The sequence below is a fragment of the Chinchilla lanigera genome, unplaced genomic scaffold (assembly GCF_000276665.1).
Source record: "Chinchilla lanigera isolate Chin_1 unplaced genomic scaffold, ChiLan1.0 scaffold00008, whole genome shotgun sequence".
Taxonomy (NCBI): domain Eukaryota; kingdom Metazoa; phylum Chordata; class Mammalia; order Rodentia; family Chinchillidae; genus Chinchilla; species Chinchilla lanigera.
The window spans coordinates 25,563,227-25,586,025 of record NW_004955409.1 but is presented as its reverse complement, the minus strand read 5'-3'; the positions used below and the strand labels follow the sequence as shown (position 1 = coordinate 25,586,025).

At 36.5% G+C, this 22,799-nt stretch overlaps 2 protein-coding genes across 9 annotated transcripts in view; one reads left to right on the top strand and one right to left on the bottom strand.

Annotated features, from left to right (window-relative positions):
- Insm2 (insulinoma-associated 2) lies at window positions 1–1,483 on the top strand (the record flags this gene model as incomplete). Its single annotated transcript, XM_013510261.1, is given in 1 exon segment — window positions 1–1,483. A coding segment is annotated over 1 exon segment (1,122 nt), but the record flags the coding sequence as incomplete, so codon positions are not given.
- A 1,661-nt stretch (window positions 1,484–3,144) lies between these two features.
- The window catches only part of Ralgapa1 (Ral GTPase activating protein, alpha subunit 1 (catalytic)), a 246,379-nt gene continuing 226,724 nt past the window's right edge, over window positions 3,145–22,799 (bottom strand). For 4 of the 8 annotated variants that reach the window (XM_013510369.1, XM_013510371.1, XM_005376915.2 and 1 more), the window contains 3 exons: window positions 14,975–15,099; window positions 6,351–6,353; window positions 3,145–4,474 (listed from right to left, as the gene is read on the bottom strand). In XM_013510369.1, the coding sequence (XP_013365823.1) occupies window positions 4,326–4,474; window positions 6,351–6,353; window positions 14,975–15,099 (277 nt within the window). In that variant the 3' untranslated portion in view covers window positions 3,145–4,325. Of the gene's footprint in view, window positions 4,475–6,350; window positions 6,354–14,320; window positions 14,352–14,974; window positions 15,100–22,799 lie in introns of all 8 variants that reach the window. The other 4 variants (XM_013510370.1, XM_005376919.2, XM_013510373.1 and 1 more) reach the window with 3 other exon arrangements.

The window sequence follows — 22,799 nt, the reverse complement described above, 5'->3', positions numbered from 1 at the left end:
GCTGCGCTGCGTCCCCCGGGCAAGCGGCCCGCGCCCCCCGCCGAGCCTCCAGCCAAGGCCGCCAAGGCCCCGGGCACCAAGAAGCCCAAGGCCATCCGCAAGCTGCACTTCGAGGACGAGGTGACCACGTCGCCGGTGCTGGGGCTGAAGATCAAGGAGGGCCCGGTGGAGGCGCCGCGGGGGCGCGCGGGGGGCGCAGCGCGGCCGCTGGGCGAGTTCATCTGCCAGCTGTGCAAGGAGGAGTACGCCGACCCGTTCGCGCTGGCGCAGCACAAGTGCTCGCGCATCGTGCGCGTGGAGTACCGCTGCCCCGAGTGCGCCAAGGTCTTCAGCTGCCCGGCCAACCTGGCCTCGCACCGCCGCTGGCACAAGCCGCGTCCCCCAGCCGCGAGCGCGGTGTCCGCCGCCGACGGGAAGCCGTCTCCGTCGTCTTCGTCCTCGCCCGACTCCGGCTGCATCGCGCCGTTCCCGGCGGAGGGGAAGGAGAACGGCCGCGCGGAGCGGACCGCGGATCAGCACCCGCAGGCGAAGGACAGCTCCAGGCGGGATCAGCACCAGGACAGCGACCCGCGCCCAGGCCTCGCGGTGCTGCCGCGCCTCGAGCCGCCGCCGCCGCAGGCGCCCTACACCGAGGGCGTGTTGGGGCGCCGGGGGCCCGGGCCGGGCAGCGCCGGTGCTGGCGGGGCGACCGAAATCTTCGTGTGCCCGTATTGCCACAAAAAGTTCCGTCGCCAAGCCTACCTGCGCAAACACCTGGGCACTCACGAGCCGGGCTCGGCCCGCGCGCTGGCTCCCGGCTTCGGTGCCGAGCGCAGGGCCGCGCTCGCCTTCGCCTGCCCCTTGTGCGGGGCGCACTTCCCGTCCGCGGATGTCAGAGAGAAGCACCGGCTGTGGCACGCTGTCCGCGAGGAGCTGCTGCTGCCTGCTCTGGCCGGGGCTCCTCCCGAAGCGCCGGGCCCCGGAGGGCCGTCTGACGGAGGCGCGCAGCAAATTTTCTCGTGCAAGCACTGCCCGTCCACTTTTTTTAGTTCCCCGGGACTGACCCGGCACATCAATAAGTGCCACCCCTCAGAAAGTCGCCAAGTATTGTTGCTGCAGATGCCGCTGCGGCCTGGCTGTTGAGCTCCGAGAAACCAGGACGTTTCAAGGCTGGCCTGGGAGCAAACGGATCATGGGAACTTCTGTGGGGCTTTCTTCAACTTGCAAGTTGTACTCTTTCCTTCCCATGTTTTCCCTCCCAAAGCTCTCCTAGTAGTCAGTGTCCCACCAGGGAAGAGCAGGTACGTATACGGCAAAAACATTCATGGTCGAAGACTCTCAGCTGTAAAGTCCCTTTCACTTTCCCCACCAAAATAGGATTTCCCCCACCTCAAAACTCTGCAGACCCTAACGAATCCTATATGGTTTGTAATTCCTATGGAAAGTCACAGTGAATGCGTGCATGTCTCAATGTCTACAAAAGGTTCTGGCTACCAAAAATGGTAGTCACATTTTGTTGTTTTCCTCTTGCCATCACAGGCGCCTGTGTAGTTTCTGTCTCAATAGGGTCAGATATCTTGCATTGTATATTCTGTGAATTAAAAGTTATGTGGTTGGTGCCAAACTTGCAGGAGGCAAAAGACTCAAAGTCGTGGTCCAGGGGCAGGAAATTTAAGAGGATGATGGTGTTCTTGAGGGTATGAGAACTTCCCCCCAAACCTTTTAAATTATATGTTGTGCTTCATTCTTACAGTAGTTTTTGCAGGCAGGGAGGGTGCTATTTTACTGGAAGGAGACAGTCTCCAAATTCTTACTTTTTGCTATTCTATGTGCAGTATTCTGGAAGAGCTACTTTAAATCTGTTTACATAGCTTTTTGGAAATACTGACTTTCCTGAAGTCTGTTTTTAAGGTTTCACCCCACATCATTTAATGTTTGTTGTAAATCTCATGCTGTATATTATGTATGAAACTATGTTCAGCTTTTAAAGATGTTAATACCTGTAAAACATAGAACTGAATGGCAGTTTACTCAATATTCAGTATTTTCTTTCCAGCAGCAGCTTTTGAATTTCTTTTTGTAAACTGTATTCCGTGTACTCTGTACCCATTCCCCTAAACCTATAGTTTGGGGCACTAGCTGCGCACTGCTCGACAGATAGCTCAGATCTGTAAGATGCTTATCACCAAATAAATGTACATAGACTGCTTTTTGTTCTGTATTTGTCTTAAGAATTGGTTGAACATGGTGTATTTTCAAAGCCACATTTCTTATCTCCCCAGTGCAGTGATTCTAATGCCTCTTAGAATCTTAGGGTCCATTTAGAATACAAAGGCAGGAGATATATTTTTGCAAATGAATGTAAAGGTGCAGTATACAATAAGAAATTTTCCTTTGAAGCATAGTGGCACAGACTGAAGTTCTAAAAAGCAGAGTATGTTAAGTCTAGAAAGATACTTCTTCTACAAATTGATAGAAATGTATTTTAAATATTTTCTGTAAAAAGACCTACTGAACAGTTATTTAAAGATCACACAAATTTTAATGGTACTAATCTCAATATTTCAAGTTGGTATTTTCAGCCCATTTTGTGACATATTAGCGATCTACTAGACGCTTATTTAAAATAAAGTGAAAGCACCTTAGAAACATTTAAGCAGTTAAATTTGATGTTCCTTTTTATATTTCTCCACCTTAATAGTGGGAAATTGTCTATAATGTTTAATTTTACTCCCAGGGACTTTACCAATTTATTAATTGGAACTTTAGTTTTAATTATAAGAAAACAAAAAGTTAAGCGCACAGGAACTCTGAAAAACTGTTTTAGAAAAATTCAGGAGTTTTATTTCTGGAAGTATATTATAAAACAATGTGAAATTTAAGAAACCAGACAAACATTTAGCTGAGATAAACTGATGTTTTAATCCAGTGCCCTGGGTGAAGTTTTTGGCCAGCTCTGGTGAAGGTGTAAAATATTTTGTTTTTAAAGCTGTGGTAGGATCTTTGAGAAGTAGGTAGGAGGGTGTCCTGGAAAGGGAATTTAAATTCATTTTTCATAATTACCTAAGATAACCTAAGTTTATGCTTTATGTCACCAGTAGTCATACAGCCCTGCTTATTAAGTCTGAAAATTATAAAATACATACGAAAATAATGGACAGGAAGTGATAGTAAGAATATTTTTATTGTTTTATTAAATAGCATGTCATCTTTTTTATCCCCCCCTTGTTACAAATTTGTAGACACTACATGAATGATGATACATAATTTGTACTCTATGGTTTGTCGGTATGATGTATTTACACATGCAGTTGGTACTGATGTCATGCTACATTTCCTTAGAAGATGCTCAATTTTAAAAAAATGTGAGCAGCTTATCTACGAGAGGAAAATGCTTCTGGAGGGTGGAATGTATACCAACTTGCACATGCAAGTTCAGTATGAACAATATTAGATTTAACTTATATTGCTGGGTCATGTTCCCTTTTCTTGTAAAATAATACACATAATTTGAGCAACATATTTATATCAGAAAAGTTTTTTCCTTCTTCCCACCACCTTATTTTTGGTGCTTAAAAAGAATAGAGATATACCAGGACCTATCAGCCAATATTAATGGGCTACAATCTCAAAACAAATAATAGTTAATGGTGGTACCACTTAAAAAGCAAAACAATAGAAAATTATTTGGACGCTAAACAGAAATCAAAGTTTAGCAGTGATTTTTCTAATTATCTGATATGCATGGCATCATCTACATAGTCAAGAAATGAAAAACTGCCTTGAGAAGAAAAAGTTAACATTAAAATTATTTGAGTTGGAATTTGAGATACTAAATGACCATTTAACTTTGAGTGTTTTATTTTTGTGACATACATAATCTGTACATATACTGTTTATTAACAGATCTGTTAACTATAACTTTATAAATGCTTAAGTTTAATTTTACATTTGTAAAAAATTTATATATTTATTGAACCATAAAGCTGCAATGGGACACAATAAATAAAATGAGACTATCTGTCCAATTATATTTTGACTCAATGTTAATCATGAAGTTAAAGGTAAAATTACTTAGACATAAGTATCTAGGAAGGTAAAGAGCATAGAATAAAACTCCACCCCCCCAAAACAATGCCAGTTTGGAATGTAGGGGAAAAAATGAACTGAATAAATAGCCCAAATCTAAAATATTAAGTTACAAATTATTTAAGTCCAGTGTTTTCTCAAATAAATGCACAGGAAAGAACATGCACGGTACAGCATATATGAAGGCCTGAAAGGGTTAACACTATGCTCGTGCTAAGGTGGCTACTGCTGATCACACTGCTGAGCTGCTTGTCTCCTTAGGATTTATTGGCTGAGCCAGAGGAACGACGCAGCTTCATGGACATGCGGCTTTTGCTAGTTCGTGGAGACATTGGAGAGGCCAGGTCAGCCCCATCTACCTGCGTTGCTGTGGGAGCTTCACTGGGTAGAATCTCTGGGTAGAAGCCTGTAGGAAACAGCAAGAACATTAACAGTCACCCAGCCTCTCATTCTATAAGAAAATAACTTGTCTGCTACTAATCTGGAGTGAGGATCCCAAGCCTTAATGAAGTCTTGAGAGAAAAAGAGAGCCCCATATGTTCTAGTTACAGTAGCCTACTGATGTGTTTAAAGCCCAGTGATCTGGTGGGTCATGTCATCATGTTAGCAAGAAAGCACCCATCATCATCTCCAGAGCCAGCACCCTGGAAAAAGCAATGGGAAGCAAAGTTTTTGGACCAGAACAGGGATCCAAAGCACTTCTGGCATGCAGGAAAGGACACAAGAAGCAGGTTGAGAAAGACCCATTTCTGTCTAGGGTTCAGGGTATAATTTTTAAAAAAGTGCCTTCATTACTCAAACTGGAAGAAAACAGAACCTACAGTTCTAAACAGGTTCCAAAGAACTACTCAATACTTATGAGACCATTATATATCCTAGGTATTTAAATTGGGTTTAAAAAGAGGGAAGACAAATTCTTAAAGAGGAAAAAAGATCACAATTCTTATCTCAAAAATCAGTCCAAAAACATAAAGTGACCTCAGATAAAGTCTTATGTTAAAAGAGAAAAGCAACGTTTGCTTTTACTTTAAGTTTTTCAGTTACACTGTTGGTAAACGGTAAAATTAGTAGATATAGAATTTTAAAGCAAGCAACCAGGCACGGTGGTGCACCTGTAATGCCAGTACTCAGGGGGCTGAGGAGGAGAATCACCACCAGTATGAAGCAAGCCTGGGCTACACAGAGAGTTCAAGGTCAGCCTGAACTACATAGCAAAAAAAAAAAAAAAAATCAAAGCAAGCAAAAGAAATCAGATAGGAAAAGCCTTTCTGTTGCTTTGAGAGTATTTTTTACCTCTGTACTTTATGAACTATGACTCTACAATACACAGCAACAATAAAGAACCTTGCACACTGTAGGTTCAAAGAGTAAATGAGTAAGACAGTAAGAAAAACCCTTTAGAAAAATACCCTCTACAAATAAAACAAGAAAATTTAACTTGTTTCTATATATTTCAGGGTACTTTCATCCATATTTTTTTCTGGGCTTAAGTACATGAAAAAATGTATTTCTGGGAAGCAGTTGTGCTTAAGTAGAAGTTACAACTATTTCTAACAAAAAATGCTCAGTGAAGAGTGCAGAACTTATGGGATATCTAAATTAAAATGTATCTTTACAGAACACTCAAGGTGTTTTTTAAGGCCAAATGTTTTAATTAAAAACAAACATATATACATCTCCAAACATGTTTTGCCATTTATAATCCATGTCAACTGCCTTCTTCAAGGTAACTTCTCTAACATTCTCTTTTCTAATTGCAATGGGACTGGCCTTCTAAATAAAAGGATAAAGTATAGTTTTGTTCAGTTTTACTCTTCCTGAAGATCTGAAGTGGTGGGTACTGAAAAATCTAGAGAAGAATATAGATCAATGGCCCATTTGGGGAAGCCCTACAGATGGACGGCAAAGGAAGGCGAGGAGCAGTAGCTCATGCTTTTCTGATAATGTGTAACATCCCGGCCATCGGGAGAGGCCTTCCCATGGCTGTTTACCTTCAGACGGCCAATGGTTTCTAGCGGAGGTTTTGGGAGGAAGAGAACTATCACTGCATTTCTTTCTTTGTTGTGAATGAAGAAATGGAGTAGCAAGCAGAAGTGAGAAAACAAAAGAGAAGACAGATGACAGAAATGAGAGACACAGTGCACAACTTTACACATGTTAACTGAGGGGCAGAGGAGAGAGCGACCAGGTTTTTATTATGAAACACAACGGGGCATGCAATGAGTTAGGCTGACAATGCTTCACAACTGTCAATACTTTGTGCATTCAAATGTTATACTTACCAACTAACAAAACAAGTTCAAATAGGAAAAAAGAAAAGAAGAAAAACCGTCTATGAGAGATTCTATAAACATGTACTTTTTAAAAGTATTCATTGTACTGGTGCCACTCAGAAAATATTTAGAGATGCCCTGTCTACTATGATGGGTATAGTCACATTAAATTTACATTAAATGTAATTAAAACTAAATAAAAATTCAGTTCCCTGGTACCAAACACTAGGTACATTTCAAGTGTTCCAAAGCCACCTATGGTTAGTTGCTACCATATTGGACAAACACTTCCACCATCATAGAAAAATTTACTTGACAAACTGCTTTAGAATATACCAAACTTGGCCGCGTGTGGTGGTACACACCTGTAATCCCAGCACATGGGAGGCTGAGCTAGAGGATCGCCATGAGTTCAAGGCCAGCCTGGGCTACATAGTAAACTCAAAGCCAGCCTAAACTATACAGTGAGACCTTGTTTCAAAAAAGAACAAGAACAACAACAAAAATAAAAACAAACTCAAAAATATTTTCCTCACTCAATTCTTCCCAGAAACAGACCTCTCTGAAAATTTACTTCATAGGTATTTCTTCTATTTCCATCCTAAATTTTTCTTAACTATACCTATTCCTAAAATCTTTTCTCACTCCTTTTAACAGTAACAGTAAATACAGCTTCTCCTCAGATGCCTGGGTGCATACCCAGGCTTTATCACTTCAAAAAACCCAGCAACTCCTCCACATCTCCCTTATTGCCTTCAAATCAATGAAATCCCCCTTCAGCCAACTAAGAGTGAAATCAGGCTTTTTACAGTGTGTGGTGCAGTCACCAGTACTTACTCATGTTTTGGCAAATGCTGTTTGTGGTATATACTCAATACACCCAAACTCTATAAATAATTATGCAGGTTAAACAAGAAATAATCATGAAGATTGAATAAGACAGTGCATGTACAGTACATAGCACAGTGCCTGGCACTCTAACTGTTCAGTTATTACTTTATTATTTTTATTAACTACCTCACCTAACTACTGATTTATACTACCAGTCAAACAATGTTGATTCATTTAATTACTTCTATTATCAATATGTCCTCAAGAATAAGTTTAAAAAGTATCTACAGTTCCAATATTTGTGAATATCTGTTAACAAATGCAGAGTGCTCACACATGCTATGACTCTAACCTGATAGTATAATAAACTGACTCATGCTGTATATTGATTACAATATACTACAAATAACAAGGTAAGTATGACTTTAGGGACCTGTATATACATTATAAAAAGTAACTCAATGGATTGTTTGTACTGCTTCATGACAAGCAGGACCAGTTTAAAACTACTAAACTTACTGGGTAGTCTTTTAAAATATTGTAACTCTGAAAGTAACTTTATGATACTGACCTAAGGGAGAATGTCAGTGTGTTAGAACACAAACATTAACTAGATAATTGTAAATTATATGCCAAGTCTATGACTCTATTAACTCTTTCACATTGGGCAAATTAACTTGAGATATTTTCTTATTTGTAAAATAGAGGCAGTTATTTTGCAAAGTTGTGGGGATTAATGACCACATAGGCCAAGATCTTGGCATGTGGCAGATATATAGTAAGTGTAGCTACACAGTGAAGCTATTAAAGAAGAGTAAAAGTTAACATAATTTCAATAAGAATAGATAAAGATCAGAAAGGGAAACTAAAAGTATTTCTGAGGAAAAAGATCACCTATTCAAAATGTGGAGAGCACAACATACCCTTAGATTTAGTTTTGTGAAAAATCAAAGAATTTATTCTCATTTATGTTGGTAGTCCTACAAAATGAAACTTAAGAGTTAAATTATCCAAATAACCTTATTGTTTTAATATTGTTAAAGGAGCTGATAAGTGATTAAGATTAGCAGAGGTAGAGCAATGCATGTCATAAAGAAAACAATAACACAGTTTGAAATGAAATAGCACAGAAATACAGGTAAATAAATGGTTTCATTTTAAGATATTCAAGAACTATTATTACCACACACTTAGAACAAATCAAGTTAAACTTGTTATATTTTACCTCCTTACAAATGAGAAAACTGGGTGTAGGAGAGATTAAGTTGTGAATGCATACTTCTGTGGATAACAAATGGTAGGACTATGATTTAAATCCAGAGAAGTCTGATTTCAAAGCCTAGACTTCTTCCGTGACAACCTTAAAGCTATTAAAAATATTTTTCAATGGGTAGGAAAGGCAGACCCTCAAAATTACAAAAAAACTCTAATGTCTTTTAATTTGTAAATATGATAGGTTATTGGGCTATCTTTCTCCTCTCTGTCAACAGCAAAAAGGGGATGAACATATTTAGGCTAAATGGGTAATTGTAATAGTTAAGATCATACACTCTGAAGTTAGACAGGTCTAGGCTGGAATACTAGCTTTACCAAGTATCATGTGATCCTGGATAAGTCTTCTTAAAAAACAATTTCATAGAATTGCCATGAAGATTAAACAAGACAGTGCATATGTAGTGCGCATAGTGCCTGTCACTCTAACTGCTCAGTTATTACCTTATTATTTTCATTACAAAAATTTCACATCACATTACAAAAATTTTCACAATTGATGTGAAAATTAACATAGGAATTACTGTCACAGAAGGTTAATATATGCTATTTATGATCAGTATTTTTTGCCTCTTGGTCAACAACATGTAATCCAAATTTCTATGGTCAAAGCACTAAACAGAATGTATTTGGTTGCCTTTATGTCCAAGCTAACACAGAGGTAAGTATGAGTAAGAATCTGCTTTTAAGAACATATTAAATGCATGCATAGCCTACATTATATATTACAGGAAAATGATTTTCCTATTGCATTTACAAATAATACTTAGGATATTTATAAAATAACTATTTTCTGAGGAGCTAAAATATCTTCTTTTAAGATCATTTCACAGCCTGGGAAGGAGAGGAGAGTTTAAAGTAACTTTTAAACAAGGACACTGAGCTTAAAAAAAAAGTTAGCCAAAGCAATGGCAAAAATTGGATGATCCATTCTGCTCAGATTCAGAAAGATAGATCTGATCATCAAAAATCCTATCTATATGGCAACACAAATTTTGCAAAGTAACAGCAAGGCTGAGGTTAGAACAAAGGTAGATTAGATGCAACCCTATGTATTTATAATCACCCTAGATTATTTCTGGTTTTGATGGTATATAAACTATTTTGAATCATTAATTTTAAAATGTTTTCTTCATATTTCTTTTTTTTCCCCTTTCCTTTCCTATAGTACTGGAGATTGAACGCAAGGCTTTTGCACTAAACTAGATCCCCAGCCTTTTTGACACTTTTTTATTTTGAGACAGGGACTTGCTAAATTGGTAAATTGTGCAGGCTGGGCTTAAACTTCTGGGCCATAACATCTCTAAGCAGAAACTTACACATTCTCTAAAGGTACCTGCAGAAAGTGCTATGTGTGTACAGGTATTTGTATGTGAGTGTATATATTCATGTATGTGTATACATAAACACAAAGAAAAAAGAGATGGGAGGACCTCAAACAGCAAACCCTTGAATTGTTAATGAACTAAAATCTCTAAATCTGTTGAAAAACAAGTCATAGAAAGATATCTCCTGGAGAAAACAAAGAGACCGAGAAAAAGCAGCTGCTTTTGCTGCACCACTAAGAGAAACAGATCCCAAGTCTGATTCCCAGGGCCCCAAGAAGAACTTGACAACTGCATTCATCTGCTACCACTGTTAAAAGCCAGGTCCCGTGGAGCTGCCCTAAGAGGCCCCATGGGCCATGCCCTGGATGCAAAGGAGACCACTGGAGATCGGTCTGCCCTCTGAAGTGGAGGCCCCAGAGCTCAGACCCATGCTACCAGTTAGTCCAACAGGAATGAGAGGGCTTGGGGCATACTATGCCTTCTTCCTCTGGCCAGACCGTCATCTCCATCGAGGAGTCCTGGGTAATCATGACTATGGAGGAACAAGAAAACAGCCTGTTGCTAGACACAGGTGCAAGTCTCTCGTTCCTTCTTTTCAATCCTGGCCTTCCTTTCAGCCATCATACCTCAGTGAAAGGAGTCACTGGTGAGGAGGTAATATGCTATTTTTGACAACCCTTAGGCTGTAACTACTTGTTAGATCCTTCTTGCATATCTCTGTCTTCCTGAGAAACCACTTTGAAGATACCACCATGTATTACAGCAGCCATTGATATTTTCCTACTAATCTATGCATAACTGTGTAAAGTTTGTAATGTTCCTATCCTATTTCATAAATGGATGTATGTTTATTATTATGTGTTTCCTACAACAACCATTGAGAATAGTTAATGATTTTTCAATAGGTCACTCATGTATAGCTCTATTTATTTTCTTTAGAAGCCACTTTGAAGATACCAAAGTATAGTACAACAACTCTTGATAATCTCCTACCTCTTTTGTCTCTAACTATTATTTGTCTATTTGTTTTCCTGAGAAACTATTTTGTAGATAACAATATGTAAAACAATAACCACTGATAATTTCCTACCATTTTGTCTGTAATTTGGTAAGTCCCCCCTATTATTATGTTATCCTTCTTTTACTCTTCAAAATAAAAAAAAAAAAAAAAGAAAGAAAGGTATCTCCTGGCTTAGAGTATTAGAGATAGTCCTAGAAGTACTACATAATAGGACTTCAGAAGTATTTTTGGCTGCTGTAGTGAAAAATTATATAATAGAAAAAAAATTGTGTTGTTCTAGTGATTTTAATACTGAAACTGAAAAAGACAAAGCACTAAAATTTAATGTACACTTTTGGTAAAATACAATCCAATTTCTTATTGGCATTCTAGAATTTTTTACTACCAAAAAACCCCCCACAATGTTGAAAGATAATGCAACATTTGAGAAAGATATAAACATTGCCTTCTTTCCTTTTTTTTTTTTTTGAGACAGGGCTTCACTATGCAGTTCAGGCTGACCCTGAACTCACTTTGTAGCCCAGGCTGGCCTAGAACTAGCTGCCATCCTCCTGCTTCAGCCTCCCCAGTGCTGAGATTATAGGCATGTGCCACCACGCCTAGCCAGACATAAACGTTTCCTAAGTACTGTTATGTGGCCAGGAAGAAGAGTGATGTTGCTTTATGGTTAGAAGAGGTGTTACAGATATACAGAAAGTTTAAGAAAACAGTCACTATAAAACATCTGACATTTTCCACGTTCATGCCTGACAAAGATACAGGGATTTTTTTCCTGTAGTTTTTTTAAACATAAAAGACAAGAAAAATCTAATAATATTTTAATGTAGTTATGGAAGATCAACAAAATGTGACATCACAATATTTCCCTCAATGACCGTAGGGATAAAAATAATTTCCCTTAAGTATCAGTCTACTGCCACAGACAGTACATTTGAGAAAATAAAGTTATGAAATTCATGAATCAATTATGATACACCAAAATCTTTCACATCTATTAAATGTTACCACAGATGGTACATTAGTATTAACCAGGAAGTGAGTTTTAGATCATTTTGAATCAAATCAAGAAAAAAAATTTAGAAAATGGTTTATTCATATTTTTTGCTCAGGACTGAAGCCAGGGCTTTGAACATGCTAAACATGTACTCTACCACTGGGCTAGATCTCAAGCCTGCCAAGATAATATTTTCCTCTACTCTGGCCACTGAATAGAAGTATATGTAGGGCTGGAGAGAGACTGTAATTGCCATGCTGGCATTTCTTTAAAATTTACTTTCAAAGTACTGCACTAGCATTGATTAGCACTATTACAGCACACATATACGGTACCTAAAGTTGATTCTCAACTGCCAGTATGCATCCGATTCCTCAATGTGGCAAACAAATTTTATTGTATGTTTAAAAAAAAAACCCAATAAACTTTATTGTATTTATGTATGTATGTATGTATGAATGTCATTTTGAGGCAGGGTTTCACTATGCAGTTCAGGCTGGCCTTGAAGTCACTTTGTAGCCCAGGCTGGCCTTGAACTCCCAGAGATCCTCCTGCGTCAGCCTCCTCAGTGCTGGGATTATGGGTGTGTGCAACCACGCCCAGCTCCCAATAAACTTCACACTATTACAACGTTTTTGCAAACTAGAAGTCAGGTCTAACTTGCTACTGTATGGCTTATTTCATGTCTTGCTCTCCCTCTAATTTAAAATGTTAAAGAACAGTCTGTATGTATGGGATAGACTATGTCAGGAAAGGCAAGATTTGAAATGAATGGAAGAAAAAACTATTTAGACACTATAATGCCTTTACTCCTGTAGATGTATTTATTTCATTTTTATTTTATTGTGTGAACTGAGAGCCTTGGTGATAAAAATTGTTTGTTGTAACTATTAAAGTCTATAAAAACATATATAAATGTATTCAATATACTGCAACCATTATTTACAGGCAAAAATACTCTAGATCACATATTTTGAGTGGATCCTAAGGCAAAACTAATTTTTAAAAACTGGGAAAATATTAATAGCACAATATTATGTTTATGTTCAAATTCATATTTTTATTATTATTTAAAAGTCTTAAATAAGACCATTAATAATACTTAAGTAACTAGTAGTAAGGATATGTCTTGTAAACAATGTATAGAATAAATTAGTAAGAACATACATTAGGGGCTGGGGATTTAGCTCAGTGGCAAAAGCGCCTGCCTGGCAAGCGCAAGGTCGTGAGTTCAGCTCCTGGTACCAGAGAAAAACCAAAAAAAAAAAAAAAAAAAAAAAAGAACATACATTAAAAAGGAAGTCAACAGAGCCTTGACTTGGTCTCTGTAGTATCCTTTAACTTAATGTCTCAGAATGTGAAAATATAACTTACTTTCCATATCGTTTACCTGGTAAGTGCAAGATAATACGCAAAATATGAAAAGAACATTTAGATGACAAATGTGAAAGGCTCTAGCTGCTAAACAATCACAACATTAAAAATGAACAGCTTTTATATCTAAGGGGAAAAGTTAATCCAAAGTTTGTCCAAAAATACTGATGTACTTTTCAACTGCAAAATTTATGATTTGATAAGTACAAATCATATTTATTTTAATATAGTCTGACATTTTCTTGAAATTCTCTACCGTTAAACAATGAATTGTCAAGTATACTTAGTTTCTTTTTGCTGTTCATAAGTTTACTTTCAATATCTTTTACCTTCTTTGTTAACGCCAACCTGAGTTTTAGAGGTGTCAATCCATTAAAGCAAATCTCACACTTTACCTCATTTTCAAAAGATTCAACCTAGTCTGACATGATTTTTCTCTTTGCTAGGTCTATTATATTAGTTGAAAGGGATCTAAGTTTTGTGGTAAAATTATTTTTCTAATGGCAAATTAATGATGACAGGAATGGAACCTTTAATTTTATTAACTAAACCTCAACTGAGAATTACAGTAATTTCTCTCCCAGATAGACTAAGTTAACTATCTTTTCCAGATAGTTATTTAAGCTGTGCCTTTGAAACTTATTTAACATAAAGAGAATTTGAAGGTGTGCTATGGTTAACTTCATGTTCTCTTTTTCCTGCTTCCCTCAACACGGTTACCACAGTCACCTTTGTATGTCAGGTGCCTGGAACAGCACAAGGCACACAGAGAGAAACCATTTAGCGAGTTAAGATATTCAGTAACAATGCAACACATTACAAAATACAAAGACACACCACTTCAGTTCAATAGTACTATTCTTTCATGCTGAGAAACAAACAAACAATAAAGGGTCAATATAACAAAGTGTAACTAGTTTCAGCCAACGGGTTCTATTATTAGTTATTTTAATCACCAAACCATGTTAGTGTTTCATGCAGACCTGGGTTAGTATAATTCTAAAAAAAAAATTTAGTGGCAATTTCCGAAATGTTTAGTATGAACCAGGGCAGTGTTAAGTTTGCTTACTGTCTGAGTTATAAGTTTAGGGCTTGCTAATTCTGAAAAAAGGAAATGGGAGAAGAACAGAAGGGTATTTTGGTTGACACTTTGTCTTACCTTCAGATAAACAGAACTGATATTTAATGATCTAAAGAGGGAAAATAAATGAAACAATCATAAGGAGTGCAAGATATTACAGAATAGGAAGGCCATGAATCATTTATTTTCTTAATGATTTTTTCAAAATTAGTTAATTATATTAATGCAGTACCCTCTTAATCTTTAAATATTACAACATAACTTACTACGTTAATTACTTTTAAATGTAGACTAGTTTAGCTTTTTTGAGAGAGAGAGAGAGAGAGAGAGAGAAGGAGGGAGGGAGGGAAGGAGAGTGGGAGGAAGGGAGAGAGAGAAAGAAAAAAAGAGAGAATGAATATTCTTGGCCATAAAATTTGATCTTCTCAAGTTGAGAGTACATGCTCAACTTGTGTTTCTTTCTCAAATACTTCAGTAATGATCCCATGAGACACAGGGTCATTATTAAGTTCAGATAGAATGCAGTGCATGTATTTTTATGAAGATTGTTGACTTTTTAAGGAACCATGTTTAAGTAAAAGAAAACATAAATCAAATTTACAGGCCAAATTCAAATAGTATTTATATTTCAGCAATCAGAATTTTATTCAAGCAAGTTTTTAGAACAAAAGGGTACTGCATTTCAAATTCCAATCACAACAAGTAACTAATACTTGTTTTTTTTACTCTTACCCGCATCAGATGGTAAGTGATGGTAGGGAGCTGGAGAAAAAACCTGTGCTGCAAAATCTTCAAATGTTGTTGGTTCTAAATGGTGCTGAACAATTGTTTGCAGGTAACGTGCTCGCTCCTCATAGCTGATTTCCTTCTGTTAAGGATGAACTTAAATGCAGCGCACACTGGAAAGATCTCAGCAAAAAGGAGTACTACGGTTGCTAGGACATTACTTCACAATAAACCACTAATCCTTGTTACATATGATTAAAAGCATGCCTACTTAAGGCTAAAAATGCTATTGACATAAGTTTACTCATGATACCACTATAAATGATAGCTTTTAACAGGGAGACATTTATTAGAAAATGAGAATAATATTAAAGTCATGAAAGACAGAACCGTTTACTCGAGAAAGGGTTCAATAGCTATCAGGTCAGCCGAGGCTCCTTTTGCTAATCAGCTTCCGTCAGCAGATTTACTCTCAAAGCCACACGACAAACATTATGAGGCTGCTTAAAATACTATATCCAAAATTCTGTATTTTTCATTTGTAAAGATTTATTGTGCAAAATTCCTGCATATCTCCTTCGTTTTCTAAAAATCCCTGCGTTTTCTCAACAATTGCTCTCATTTTGAATGGAAGACTACTATTGCTACAATCCTCGAATAACTCCATGTGGTTAAGATAAATGCAGAGCTGAATCTGTATGTCAGGAAAAAATACCCAGTCAATTATAACACTGAAACAAGCAAGAATATTTGCAAAGAGTCCACAGGACTCCTAAATACTGTCTAACAAAGCATCTACAGGGCACTGACACTGACAGAAAAACACTGTACTTCCTTTTCACCACATTTTCTTCTCTGATATTATTGACAAGCAACCAGTACCTTGAAGTGTTGTTGCTTTTGAACAACCCACTCCAGGCTTCCTGTTTCAGCGGGTCTGATTGTGCTGTTAGCACAGAGAGGGCGAGAAAGAGAGAGAATATTTCTGTTGTTCAAGAAAGCAACTATGGAAATGGCTGTCAAAATGTAGAGCAGCAGGCAGCAACATACAATTATCAGGAAAGACTCACACGCTGACTTCGTGTCATATAGTTCCTGAACTGAGAAATCCGCTAACCTTTCTTCTACAACTTTTACAAGTTTTCCTGCTGTACTCAGTGTGCTATGTTGACATTTAAATAAGGATAATAAAAAATGTACATAACACATTTAAATAAGGATAATAAAAAGTCTATTGGTTCTCCTTTTGTCACTGACTTTTTTCTAAAACCCACTTTAGTATTTCCTCCTCAGAATTCCTCACCTTTAAAATTGCCACTTAATTATTATAGTTTCATTATGATAGAGATTGGTTGTCTACAACCCAGACAAAAAAACAGTACGAGGAAGACAATTTAAACTGTAATTAAATTGGAGATACGATGGGCAGTCATGGGCATTTATAAAAGTTAGTTGATTAAGACGGAAAAGTTAAGGGTAAGACTACAGCATCTTCATTATAAATTTGCCTTTGATTTTGATATCTTTTGCCTTTTAAATGGCTTGTGTACCTTTTTTTCATTACAATTTATTTTATGCATCAAATATTGAATAACGTGAATTCCAATTCCTTACAATTCATTATTTTCAATTCTGTACCCTGGGGTTAAACTTCAAAAGAATTTTACTTCTGAAATGGGTAGCAAGAGAACAAGATGTTGTATTAAAATTATTGGTGGTAAGGATTTTATAGCGGGATAACAGTCATGTGTGAGTCCAATTTAACATAGGAAAGTAATACAGCACTCTTCGAAAGGAGCTATATGGTTATAAATGGAAGAGGATGAAACTGATGGTTCAATCTAAATAATACCACATATCTCCCAACTTGTTGGAAAGTACTTTTTTCATTGGGGGAGATTCACAGCTGCCGAATTTTCTGCAGTTAATAGAGTCCTTTGATTCACAGCAGTGCCCCTTGTACAAAAAATACTGGCCTTTGTGTATTACCAGAAACTAATTTTCTATTTGGCTGAAAAGGGAAAAATGGGGTTATTGCTTCTCCCTCCTACAGAGCTTTTCATTATGCCTGATGCACTCAACTTCTAAGCTCTTCTGAGAAAAAAAAATAACTGAAGAGGCAAGAGGTAGAAAAATGAGCTTGTTAGCACATTAGAAGTGAAGTATCTTGGTGGGCCCTAGAAATTCCCAGTGGTGTGTTAACTTATCACTCTATGCATGCTGGCACTGATAGTCTCCCAATTGATCACTCTCTTTTCGCACCAAAGGTGCTGCCAGGAAGCAAAGGCTGAAGGCCCACAGGAGAACAGTCTGCTATCAAAACAAGCTGTTTTTAAAAGTCTGCTTGAATGGGTAAAACGCTTCATGAAAAGTAGGGTGGAGACACCTACCTGCTTTGAAAATGCTCTACTTTCAGAGGCCTATAAATGAAATATTTTACTTTATCTTATTATATTTAGAGTTTACACAAAAAATTAGGCAGAAAGAAAGGAAATGTTAATATTTAAAACAAGAAGGACACTTCCAATGTAGTAAATTATCAATGCAAGGAAATGAGTATCTAAATAGACACATTTTGAAGAGTAATTTTACTTTGTTATATAAAAGGTTTATAAAACTAAGAAACCCTAATAGCTGCACAAAACTAAAATGATCCAGATATAGCATTTTTACTTTATATAAAACATAAGGTATTTAATAAAAGTACAATAAGCCTCATTATTAAAATATTTCTTTCTTAAATGAGTTTTTAAAAAGTCTAAGTGGCAGATTTAAGGGAAACAACCATTAATGGTTGAATTTTAAATGAAAAATAAGCACTCATCACATATTAGCAGAGGCTGACACCTAAAATTTCTTGTAGGGGATTTAACTTCGGAAAACACTGTTGGCTTGGTAAATAGTTGAAACTCATCTTCAAAAAGCTACATGTTCGTAATAATTTCCTAAGTTTGATATAGTTAAATAATATATTAGTTTGATATAGTTAAATAATAGCAAAAACAAACTAACCTAACACATGGTATATGGACCTTTACCTTTTTTTTTTTAAGTTCAGAAAACATATACTAAGGAGCAATAATAAACTCTAAGTACTTAAATCATAGTCCTAGGTCAGAAGAAGGCACTTTTGTAATTGTAATGATTACAAACTTCCCATCAGTGCTGTTAGCATCTACAATTGTAACCAGAATTTAAAGTAGTTAATTCCTACATCTCCTTATAAGAGGGAAGTTATTAGCACCTATAAATTGAGTGGACTATACAAACTTGACGGCTAGCAGTAAGAAGCCAGCTCACACTATATTCCAGCTGTGAGTGAGTGTAGCCAATAGCATTAAATTTAAAAAACCTGGAACAGGTAAGAAGATAAAAAGAAGAAGGTAAACTAGCAAAATATTCAGAGCAAAAATTTAGAATACAGATTTAAGTTGAACTGAGATGGTTTCTGTTATAAATTTAAAATTCAGGCTAAATTTAGCTATAAAAACATTTGATGAGGGAGACTTTTAGCTGGTAGGAATCTTTAATCGGAACCAGCCAATCAAAGGAAATAACACACAGGTGCTGCAATCATAGCAATATAATTATCCACTAATCCTCCTTTCTCCTTTCTGCCAGAGCAGAAAAAGGGACGGAATATTACTATTCTAAAAATAAGGAAGAGAACTAAGCATTCTCAACAACAGAGAAATAGTTTAAATTGAATCTTTACTTCATTAATATTAAGTTAATAGTATTATGCATTTTAAGTTACTTTTTAATTTTAAACTTCAAGAGCAGCTGTTAAGAAACTGGGGTTCAATTTTAGGCTGGTCCTGGAAAGGTAAGTATGAATTCTCTTTGCCACAGTTTATCCATATGTTAAATGGGGACACCACCAACTGCTCCTACTTACTTTACTGGAGTATTAAAGAGAAAGGATATAAATACAGGGTGACTCACATGTGCCCCTCCATGTGTGCTGAAAGTAGTTTATTTTGATGCTTGGCTCACATCATTGTAAATAGCAGGTGTTGTCTCTAGGAGGAGTTTTCAACGTCAGATAAAGAAATATATTCATGTGTAAGAACTCTTTGATAATACTGGCAATATTTCTAATTTGTGTTATCTACACAGGGACTTTTGATTTTTTTTCTTATGCAAAGAAATTGACTTCTCATGGGGAACAGGTACCATAGAAAGTTAAGCAGTACCAAGTATTTCACCTCTACTAACATTTAGAGAGAATACACAAAAGAGACTTGGTTTTAAAGAAGCAAGAACCTCCACTCTCCACAGTTCTCTTAATCTGGTAATTCTCAACTGCTTTTCATGTTAGAAATGGGAACACTTTCAGTTTTATGCTCACCAGTTCTATGGGACACTCAAATGTGACATATAACTAGCCTGAAATGGAATTTTTTGGTGTTGCATGTGTATGTAAATATGTATTATACACAATGAATATAAAGTGTAATTTTCACTAAGAAGTGTTATGAAAATTACAATTACAGGCAGTTATCAAAAATCTATATCATTATTTTACTATTCAGGGTTAATGTTTTATTTCTTAAACTAGAAAAAAAATTATTACTTCTTTTTAGAGAAAGCAACAATGAAATGTTTGTATCTGTGCTCAATGGCACAGTGTCGGATGTAAGGCCTACTCTGAAATTCTGAATTTAGTAAGCATTTGCTGTAAATTTAGATATTTCTGTGGCTTCTTTGCAGTTTTAGCATCTAGGAATTCCATGTTTTCTTTCTGTACAGAAGATTCCAAGTGGTATAGAATGGTTCCTATTCCAAGAGTATGAACAAGGAGAAGTTTTTTGTGTTTTTGTTTTTTTGAGACAGGGTCTCGCTTTGTAGTTCAGTGTGGCCCTGAATTCAGTATGTAGCTCTGGTTGGCTTTGAACCCAAGGAAATCCTCCTGCCTCAGCCTCCCAAGTGCTGGTATTACAGATGTGTCCCACCATGCCCAACAGGGAGAATTTTAATGTAAAAATTTAGTAATTTTGATTATTGACATATTTATAAGCTATATAATCTGTGTAGGTGTTGAAGAAATAAAGATAAAATACATGGTTTCTGCTCCTCAATATTAATCTCTCCACAAGTCTAACCACAAAATGAACAATTAAATTTAATATAAACAGAACTATTGGATTACCAATCTCTAAAGTACAATAAGAAATTATAGATTACGGGGAGAACAAGGATAGAGGCTCTCTGGAGCTGGAATGGGAAAACTATCAAAGCCAATTTTAAGCTACCTGATTTATGAGGAAGAGTTTGACTCCACATAAGTCTTTTATCTTGCTGACCCTCTTTACAATAAAAAAGTGAATATGGCACAACGTATAAATATGTAAGGTGTAACATTATGAAGAAAATCAACAATTCTTAAAATGTTTATAATTGATTAAAGAGAGTCTATACATGTCAAAGGTAATTAGAACTCATAATTCATCACTGAACATTTTCCCTTCACTGCGACAATTTTTTAAAAAATTTAAAAATTTTCATAAATTCTATAATGGTATTGAGACAATGAATTTTTTGTTACACTAATTTAAGAGCCACCCATAGAGAAGGGAGAAGAGAAGAATCTTTGAGAAAATCTATACAGATAAAAATCAAATGAAGGGGGCTGGGGATATAGCTCAGCAGCACAAGCACCTGCCTGGTAAGCACAAGGTCCTGAGTTTGAGTCCCAGTACCCCCTGTAAAAAATCAAATGAAGGATAATTTTAAACAATTTTAGCCAGATATATGAAACTGCTCTGTATATCATAATAAAGATAATATCCCTGAAAAGTACTTGGAAAAGTCTAAATATAGATGTTCCTCAACTTACAATGGTGATACCTTTTGATAAATGTTTTAAGTTGAAAATGCACTTAAGTCACCTCGCCTAAGGAATATCACAGCCTAGCATTGCTGTACACTGTAGAGCGCGGGATGTTTGCCTAATAATCACTGGGCTGTCTGGGAGTCGCCCAAGATCGCCAGAGAACTGTAATCCATGGTACGTTGCTAGCTCAGGAAAGACCAAAAATCGAAGTATGGTTCCTACTGAAGGTGTACTGCTTCACATCACACAGAGCTGAATAGAAGTTAAAACACTTCAAACTGGGGACTGTGTGTATTTAAGCTTTAAAAAAGGGCTACATTGAGAAGGATTAAATGAAGACAAGGCATCATTTGAGAATATCTAGGATAGTAAAAACTAGAAGAAGGCTGTATCTATCGACATTGCTTTCACAAGACTTACTGAAGTCACAAAAATGCTTACTCAGCAGTAAGCCTTGCCTCAAATAGAGGCAAGAATAGCTGTTTGCTTGGAAAAACAAAATTGCTGATGGTAGAATTGGGCCTACAACCTTGATCTTTTAATTAACAGCCCAGTGTCTTCTACGTCCAATGATCTACATGTCGTGTGGAGGAAAATGGTGTATTAGCATGTTAGCTATTTCTGAGATGGTCAAACAATGACTACTAGCTTGAATTCTAAGATAGGCAAATTTTGAAACATGTTTATACTGCCATATACATTATAATTTAATTACTAGAGTAAGTCCTTGTACATTCTAAAATAAAGATGTTCTATGACAAGTCATTTAACATTTCGGTTTCAAAGGGCTTGCAAAATCTTTAAATAATCTGAGGCAATATCATTACAGTCTTCACTAATGAAGAATAAGGATTTTATTGAGATATACAGGTGGATATGTTTTCCAAGTACACTTCAAGGATGTGATGCTGATTTTCCGAAATACAGAGTGATTATGTATCCTATGGACTAGTAGGCATTGTTTATTTATAAGATAAAAGTAAACCATACTGCTTATCTTAGAAAGCAAGATCTGGAAAATTAATGATCTGGCAGGGGGAGTTCCTACTATAACTAATTTATTAAAGAAACATGGCCTCTAGTTCATGTACAATAAAAATTCTCCTAAACAAATAGCATGAATCTTTACTGTTTGTTTATATCATATTAACAGAAATTCTTCTGAAAGTCTGCAACAGGTTATGACAAACTGTCTATTTTTCTGCCTTATATTAATGAAATTCTTTAGTAGCTGATACTATCTACACCATGAAGGAAAAGCTGTGATTTGTCAGAGCAGACAAAGCTGGGCTTTAATCCATCCTTTTAACCATATTGCCAAGTCTATATTGTTTTCACTGCGTCTCAATTAGGAGACAGGCAGGACACCTGGTACTTCTTTATCTCAGTCCCATGGGCTGCCAGATGACTCAAAATCCATAACAGGTGCTAAGGCAGTGTGAGGATACCCCTATTATTGAAAGCTGGAGTTGAATAAAATTTGTACCATATATAATTGCTCATAAATCAGTCAATTACTAAATGACAACATTACAAAGTTGATAAGCCCATTTCTACCAAAGTTCACATAAATACATTTTAAAAGATTAACCTTAAATAAATAGACTTAAAATTTTAAACCTACGTAGAGGCTCTCAAAATCTTTCTTGGCTTAATAATCTAACAATCACTGGTGAGTTCCAGAAACCCTAACATGATTATAAAATGTGTACATATCGATCCTACTTTCATGACAGTTGAATAAGCAAAACATCTGAAAGAAAGTTTTCTGGATTTCAAATGTAATGAAATTAAAATTTTGTACATTCATTCTTGATAAGACCTGCTTGAAAAAATATTATCATTAACTTAGTAACGTGGCCTTCTTAGCACATAAATGCTTCAAAATCACTAGCATTAGAGCAGCAGTATTAAAGACAGTGGGGAGATACAGAAACAATCACTTCGTGTTGTTCCTTTTAGGAACAAAAATTTCAGAACATTAAATCTGAGGAA